Raw genomic sequence first — 8,883 nt, 5'->3', positions numbered from 1 at the left:
CACACACACACACACACACACACACACACACACACACACACACACACTACTCTCTTCCTTACAAAACGGCGTCGGAAAACAAAAACAGAAACTCATCCCTGTGACATATGACATTGACAGACAGATGCTGGGAAACACATTTTCTCCTCTACCCCACAGACATTTGTCTTCCACCTCCTGTTTGTTCCCGCGTGGATCAAATAGGAGAAGATGTGAGCCAGATGCTAGACTAGTCTGCTGACTACTACACTCACGTTACCCAACACTGCAACTCAATCACTGACTCTTTTCTGGCAACGTATCCACATTTAAAATAAAATAAATCACACACATTTGGCATCAGAATACCTTACCGTAGGACTTTAATGAGCCAAAGTTTATGCAGCAAGCAAAACAGACGTGTTCTCTTCTCCGTTACGCCTTTTTTGTGCGTGTTTGGCACCTTAATGAGCAACGCTTAGCACGGAAAACGCTCAACATTACACTGCAGAGATCTGTGCTTATGAAAACCTATATTAATTCACCACATTCCTACCTTGCCTGTTACAAAATGGGTGCTCGATCACCTTATAAAAGTAGTGGCTCAGGATTTTGAAAATGAGCGAACACTGCCACCTGGAGGGGATCCTGAGAATGACCCGATGCGTATCAAACTATCCCGGAGGAACAGTGTGTGCTCTGGAGCCTCACAACTCTGCAATTTTGCCTCTGTATTTGAAATGATATCATAATACATCTACTAAACCCAAAAAGTGACGCCCTGTCCTTTCTTAACTGAGAGTATCACAGTGTACCTGGATTTGATGTGAGGGCAAGTCAAACACGTCCCAGATAGCATTCCTTCACCGAGGGGAGAGGTGATCATTAATTGCACCTCTGTGGCATTTTTATGGATTTTTGGAAATGGCTGGATGGCTCCAGTGAAGCAACAGAAAATGAAGGGAAGAAAGAAGGAGGTTGACAGAGACTGAGTGCAAAGGGACCCCATGAGGGCACCGCATTCATTTGTTCAGAAAACACATGAAGTGGAGAGCCACGTCTGCCACACATCTGAAGCCAGTGGGATCAAAGAGACGGTGCAGTTTGAGGCCATCCGTAATATATCAAGAACATGTCCACGCTGACTCAGACAAATCTCAAAGCTCACCTTCTCCGCAGCGTTTTTAGCCACATGTCCTTTCAAAAGAAAGTTTTTCCAAAGTGGTTAAATTTAAAAAAGAACACCAGTCTCTCTCTGGAAAACGATAAATATGGGACAGTGACTAGTTTAAAGAATGAGTTAACGAAGATGCACTTGATTTGATTTCACTGGAATAGGTCCTCATGACACCTCACCCCCACTGTCGAGACAATACGTGTCACTGGTTCAGTTTGTGGAGCTCACCTTTGGTTGAACATCCCTCTGAAGTTGTAGTTGGCTCTGTAGTTGGGCATGGGTTTGGGGTCCAAAGGCCTGTAGATAGCTGGCTCCCCTCTCTTCATGGCCAGACCATTCAGCTCCACGGTGGGTGTTATACTGCCTGTAAGTGACAGGAAATATGACAGATTAATGTTGTGAACATTAAATACCAAGCATCGACAGAATATTTTATGACGTCGGCAAATCAAACTGAAGCTCCAAATTCAGTTTTTAGAATATATATATCCCAAATTTTCCCACTGATGTTGCATAACCTCTCCATGGTTTTCTTTATTAATTAAACTAAATTAAAGAGCTGGCTTTGAGGTCTTCCACTACTTCAATGCCACAGAGGACATCGAAGGTAAGAGGGGCTAGTGGTGTTAATTTGGCCAGAGATAAAAACACAAGTCTGCACTTAAGCTTCATTGAGTGGGTCTGTACTGTCTGTGTTCTAAACATGGCTTATTTAAATATATGCAGCGCCTGGAAGTCAAACTCCTGCAGGTGAAAAAGCAAAATACTGAAACTTTCCTTTAATAATGGAGACAGACTAGCGCAATGCTAATTCATTGTGACGTGTCTCCCCTTCACCGTTAACCTCAGCCCTCTTCGTTGTGATTACACGAGCACATGAAAAGGAAAACGCTGCTCTCGGACTTTTGAGGCCTCTCGACCTCCCTCCGAACACAAGAGGGCACCAATGCAACCTCACTGGTAGTGGTGTCCATGCAGGGACCTTCCGTGCTTGACAATAGATGATAGATTGATGTTGATGCTGTTTTTTCTCTCTCTCATGACTCCCTCCATCAGATACTTTGTTGAACAGTTACATGATACAGATACAGAGATGTCAGAGGAGAATAAAGATATTGTAACTACGCTATAAATGTTGTTTTCTGTGTTGGATGCTTAAAACATTTTCATTATATTTTAAGCTGTCATTGTTAAATGTCCTGTCTCACAAGCTCCAGGCCTGCTGGGATGCTTTGGACTGCCGTCCATCTCAAAGCAGCAAAGATGTGAAAACTTAAAAGTAGAACAAAAATAATGCAATCTGCCATACAGCCATACGGAAGAGAAGACAGGAAAAGAGTCCCTCCTACTCCTCCATACCGTCATGTACCGTCATATTGTTTAGTCATTTCTGTTATGCCGTCAGCTCTAAATAATGCATACGCAGTATGTTACAACTACGGTGTCCACTGCCACACATTTAATTGACGGTATTAAATAAATGATGCGCTCTGTGTTCAATTTACAACGGTTACAAAACAAACAGTGAGATGTTAACATGCTCATGAATTTATAGAGGATTGAACATTTGAGTAAATAAACTGATAAACAAATGAACAAATGTAGTTTGACATCAAAATGGAATGGGAACTGATTGTGGTGCTTAAGGTTAAGTCTGTGTAAGTTTGAGAGCAAATCTCTCATTAAAAACACCATCTTACTGCAAATAAAATATATACTTAGAAAAGGTAAAATACAGTTGTCTCGCTCTGACAAAATAAGCTCAGTATTGACAACCTAATGAGAAGCTTAACAGGTCCACTTTCTTTCTGACGGGTCATTATCCTGTCTTACTGTGTCTGGCTGCTGCTGAGGCACCGCCAAAATAAAAAAAAAGTGGTTCAATTTTTAACTTGCTTTGTTTGATTCTGCCTTACTTAAAATAGCCATTTTGCACCTGTGTAATACCAGCTATTCTGGGCCAAACACGTTAGTAGCAAGTGGGTTGGAACGTCATCCTTCACAGACACATTCTTAGTAAACAGTACGATGACATGTGGTTGCGGCTGCAGTACCTGGGTTGCTGTTGATGTCCACTTTAGGGGAGCGGGGCGCTGGCCTGGGAAGGACACTCTCGTCCAGTGCTTTGGCAGCTGTGGAGTGCTGGGCCTTTTTAATGCTGGTGCCCTCAGCCTCCCACAGCTGCTCCCCAAGAGTCAGCTGCACGGTGAAGATCTGAAGCAGTGACACCCAGAGGGAGAGAAATAAACCGACGGCAGCTATTTATTCTTTTAACAACATCCCTCTGGATCCCGTATAGTATGAGATATATTAATTATGAAAAGGGAGGAAATGCCATAAATAAGTATGTATTACCTTAGCATGAATGGGTATTACGAAAGATGAAAGACAATCAGAGATTTCTTTAAGTTAGTAACACCTTCATCTACACAGCTTTAGACATCAGAGTCATGTCCCCATTCCTTACCTTAGCATGTGCAGGGCCTCTTTCGTTGAGGAGCTTGTACTGTGGTTGGATCCTATTGAAACGGGCTAACTCATTCACCAAACACATTGGAGTTTTCTCTTTAGGGTTTGCCATGTTCTCCTGGGGCGGGCCTGAAGCAGAGCACGGCAGCACACACACAGTATACTGAGTAACATGGTTACAGCACCAGAGACAGAACTATATAGAAGTCAAATGAGCTAATTATCGTGAATGACAAACTACTCTGTTGGCGTTTTTTACCTGGCGATGTAGCAGACACAGGGGCGTCCCCATATCCGACTGCAGGAGCAGGGCAGGCGGGTGTGGGGGCCGGGCCTGTGCCGTTGACGGAGGGCTGCAGACCCAGGGGTCCTGGGCTGGCCATGGCCGTCGGGGAAACTCCGGGGGAGAGGCCAGGACCAGCCAGGGGTGCTGAGGTCTGTACTTTCACTTGAGCCATGCTCTATTCCTGAAAGCAGACGGCAACTTTGAAGTATTTTTTTTTTAGAAACACACTGATCATTATCAACTTTCTTCACATATAACAGACTGACGCTTTGAATTGTTTGATAAAAAATATGTTGATTAATGAAGTGCGCGTCATTATTTCACACCAGTTGTTGCGCAATCTGGATCTGCTCGCTGTCACTTGACAGATTTCCTGCGTGCAAAGCCTGTGGAACTGACTTCAAACTGAGCAGCCCTAGGCCTATCTCACATTCTGATCCACTGGCAGCTAATACACCCAGACAATGAAGCTCTATTTGAAGGAGCTTTGCTCATGTTACTGCTGCTAAGCTCCCCGGAAAAAGGAGAGAATCCTGTGATAGCAGCCTGAAAAAGACAAAAAGGGAAGTTGAATCACATTTTATTTGGGACTAAAGTGAGGTACGAAGGCCTACATATGAAGTAGGTTAACACAGCAAAGCGGGTCAGACGCAGACCTGAACCCCTGGAGTGTGGACACATTCAGTGCCTTGCACTTGGGACACTTTGTGAAATGCTGGCTTTGAACCTGGCACCTCTAAGTGATGGACAACATCTCCCATCAGCTTGAAATGAGCTGTAACCCTGATACATTCAGGCTTCACCCTGAAATCAGGATTACAGGTGTTACCTCTGTCCATTGTGTACAGTTGAGGGCCATGATTTGATTGGTGTAGAGACAACAAAGCAGTGGCATGTCCATAAAACAACTGACATAGACTGTTTACACAAAATAAAGTGGATTTTGGACGTTAATTCATTGCCGTCTGTTTATATTTTCGGTACATCTTGCCTGCTGCCCCTGAGGTTCCCGATCTTTCTCCACCTCTCTTGACAGCAACATGCATAAATATCAACCCGACTGCACGGTCGTCCTGCACAGTAACTTGAACGCGGAGGTGGTGTTAAGTTAGGGTCGACTGACAGAGCTACAGGGCTGTCTGCAACCCCTGAACCTAACGTTACACTACACAGCTTCGGCTGTGCCCAGCTTAGCATGAAGCTAACGTTGCCAGCGAGAAAACGGCATTTCCTGCTAATGTCAGCTCCGAAGAACAAACCAACGGAATTGGCAAGCACACGTGCTGTCGTATACATGTCGCTGTGGGTTTTTTTCTGATGAATATACACTATTTAACCACCTCCAGTAACGCTAGTTTAGCCGGTTAACGCTCATCATGGCTGATCGGCCGAGCACCCCCTCTTGCTAGCATCTCCACACCGCCCCATCCTCCACGAAAGTCTGGGGGATTTCAGCCCATTGCAACATGATATACGGACTGGCAACAGCGTGAGCAATCATCCAGAGACTATCCAACAGAAAAGGGACAAATATCTTAGTGTATTTTTTACCTTTGTCCAGGGCCAGACCCCAGTTACACCTCCGACATTGGCAAACACTAAAGAGAACTGGATGGAAGAGGGAACAGACCACGTTATTTGTCTGGGTAAATGTTTTTAAATATGTCCCATTGGAGACAAATGACGGGTCATTTTGATGTTTCTCGCATTGAGTTTGTGTTTCGTTTATATCGTGAGTGTTAAGCATTGCGTATTGCTAACGTATCATCATTGCAGTTTGAGGTGAAGCTTGAATGAATCATGGACTGTATCAGCCACCCCCGCGACGATGTGAATGGTTCAGTCCTGGTTGGCTTCCTCGGAGCCTGAAGCGTTGCAACTTTGATTCAGAGCAAATATTGACCTTTTTAAACTTGTTTTCTGCAAACGGCATGCATGCAGGTTGGTTTGGTTGAATATTTTTACTTTTATACTATGCATTTTAAAGGCAAAAGTGAAATAAAGGTATTTTTTATACGGTAGGGTGATACAAATAATGATTTGGCCTATTTTCTTTTCTCAGGGAAGCTTCTTCATTGACTTTAATTATAAAGTGAATTACAAAACTTAGAGCTTAACTGTTTCATTCCCCCACATAGCACATAACCACCCACAGAACAGCACTCCATAATGCTGGTAGGGTTTACTGCCTTTGCTCAAGGGCACTTTGGAGGACAGGGGTTTACCTTGGTCTTGAATCTGAAGAGGCCTATGGTTGAGTCTCTCACAAACAAACAAGACCACCATGTCTGGACTCTTTGCCTCCAAGCTCTTGGTGCGAGAAACCACATCCAGTCAGCAGGCAGGTGGTGATTCTGGGGTCCCACAGCTGGAGAGGGCCCACGTGAATTACAGTATGGATCTTTTATTTCCAGAAAATGAAGTGTGAATCAGAGATTTTACATGGAAACTATGTAACGTCACGTGACCGCTAGATGGCGCAACTAACCCATTTTTCTACTGTGTCTGATGGTGCTTAAATAGTTGTAACAGACAAAACTCAATAAAGTTCATGAAGACTAACTGATGATGAACCCCCTTTCAAGCTTAGAAAACAATATGCATACACAAAGAACACTTAAGGAAGAAATACATGACGTCTGGCCAATGTTGAAAACATGTTGGAGGGTAAGGAATGCATTCTTCGCCTTGGTGTCGCTGTACTTAGGTATAAGAATTAATAGTTCGGAAAAAAAGGTATTCTTATGCGTCTGGCTTACAGAAATGATACGCATGAAATGCTATATATGCCAGATGTCATTTTACATGCTTGATGATGTGCATGACATTCTTAAAATGAGAAGTTTTTATGTGTTACAGTGCAGATTTCTTAATAGATTTGATTGTTTGACCATTGCAGTGTGACTGAGCATTAGTTTTCTGCTACACTGTCAAGTGTTATGACATTCTTGATGTGACTTCTGTGTCCTCGAACATGTGTTTGATATTCTCCTTTGGTCGTAAACATCCTCATACCCACCACGCCCCTTTAGAGTGGAGCTATTCAGTTTTGAATTCATCATAAAACCATAAAAGGCTTTGAGGCAGCAATCCAAGGTTGAATAAAAGTTAATCTTTTATTATTGATTATGAAAATGAACAGGCACCTTTTACATGGAGCTTGCACATCCCAAAACAAAAATTTCAAAAATAAATAACACACCCTCAGTGTTGAACACTCACAACAACCTGCAAGCTAAGAGTTCAAAGCACATTGAAAATAAAAAATAACCCTAGGAAGAAAAATAAAAACATGTCACATCCAAAACCTTGTAACATTTTCACTCGCAGGTTTTTCAAATCTCCTCTGATCTACTGCCAACTGGGTGAAGGCTTCTTGTCGTCCCCCCCCAGCACACTCTCAAATGCTGTTGTGACTGCATCTACACAATCATTTTCTCAAGCACAGTGACAACAGACAAGACCTGCACAATGGAGCTAAAAGAGAAATAAAAAAATCATTGGTTAAATAGATGTCTTTAAGTTATCAATATAGTTTTTGAGATAGCGGTGTGCCGTGGTAATCTCCTCTACAGTATAGAGTATCATAACATTCACTCAAGTCCATTCAAGAAACTCATCTCAACCCTGGAAAAAGCAAAAAAAAAAAATGCAATACAAACAACCCAAGATGGAAAATTCAAGTATCTCTGACTGAGTGGTGATAAACATTTCTTTAGGAATGGAGTGATTACAGTCTGAAAGGACAAAAGAGCCACACAGCCTCTGGATATCCATCACATAAACCATGACCTAAGTTATGGAAAGACAATGTCTGATGCCAATAAGAAAAAGTAGGGTTTAAAATCGCATGCATCCCCACTGTAAAACTACTAAACCTTTTTTTATTTTGTTTTATAAACAGTAGTGTTTGTTGCCGACTGTACACATCCTAATTAGCGAAAGATGCAGACTAACCTCCAATGAAATAAAGCACTCCTATTATCATTCTGCTAGTAGGTAAATGCATCCTCTGCTCATTTCCTTCACATCACCCAACTATTTAAAGACTTATATACAATAGTTTCAGACGTGTTATATACGTTTACAACATAACAGTCTCTTTTGGTGAAAATATAGTTAAAATATCCGATAGGTATGTTTTTAGAGGTGATCTCTTTATTGAAAAAAAGTACCTGAGCCAAAACTCTGAGCAGGGGGGGAATTGCAAAAGCCTCATCTTTAAGGCTTCTATAAAGACTCATTTTTTGTCATTCATTACCATTCTGGAGATCTAATTAAATAACAAACACAAAAAAAATCTAAAATATACTGGCCCATCAAAAAAAAAAAACCCGGTTCAAAGTATCAGCTAGTTGAAAAGTACAAAAAAAACATTTAAAATCAAAGATTTTAGAAGATCAACGCATGAAATTATAAATCCGTATCATACAAATAAAATTGGATCATGCGACAATGTTCTCCTACAGACATTCGTTAAACGGAAGAGAGGCCGCTGCACATCTTCAAGGCTGGACTCGTGAACACTACACGAGTTCAGCCCAACTTTACGAGGCGGTGTACTCTTGAGATCTATCGTCACATCCGTCTGATTAATCTCTGTACCGACATATCGTCCAACGGCAGGAAGAGCTGCAACCAGGTCTCAAGTTGGAAGATGAAGAAGAAAGCGGTTTACTCTTTTATACAGAGTGGTTACAAACTAAAAACCCTTTAACCTGATAAATAAGTGGAGGACTGCTTACAGTACAACTGAAAGTTGGGGGTTAACGTACTAAAAGGGCCTTTATGATCTAGATACTTTCACAGTGCATATAATTTAACAAACAAACAAACAGATGAAGCATTTCCTTGGGGTTACGATGGTCAGATCCCTTCACAGAAAACAAGCAGATTTGGATTTCTCTTTGTAGGCCCAAGCATGCATCCATCAGTTATTATTGCACAACACAAGGACCTTAAAATGCACCCA

General features: G+C 42.1%; 1 protein-coding gene across 1 annotated transcript in view; it reads right to left on the bottom strand.

Moving 5' to 3' along the window:
* The window catches only part of stau2 (staufen double-stranded RNA binding protein 2), a 32,457-nt gene extending 26,908 nt beyond the window's left edge, over positions 1-5,549 (bottom strand). Inside the window, exons 1-5 of the mRNA XM_031850290.1 lie at positions 5,463-5,549; positions 3,885-4,092; positions 3,624-3,754; positions 3,211-3,370; positions 1,385-1,520 (exon numbers count right to left, since the gene is read on the bottom strand). Of these exons, the coding sequence (XP_031706150.1) occupies positions 1,385-1,520; positions 3,211-3,370; positions 3,624-3,754; positions 3,885-4,083 (626 nt within the window). The 5' untranslated portion in view covers positions 4,084-4,092; positions 5,463-5,549. The remainder of the gene's footprint in view (positions 1-1,384; positions 1,521-3,210; positions 3,371-3,623; positions 3,755-3,884; positions 4,093-5,462) is intronic.
* Between the last annotated feature and the right edge of the window lie 3,334 nt (positions 5,550-8,883).

Source organism: Anarrhichthys ocellatus, unplaced genomic scaffold (assembly GCF_004355925.1).
Source record: "Anarrhichthys ocellatus isolate YVR2014 unplaced genomic scaffold, GSC_Weel_1.0 scaffold10, whole genome shotgun sequence".
Classification (NCBI taxonomy): domain Eukaryota; kingdom Metazoa; phylum Chordata; class Actinopteri; order Perciformes; family Anarhichadidae; genus Anarrhichthys; species Anarrhichthys ocellatus.
This window is presented reverse-complemented; position numbering and strand designations above follow the sequence as displayed.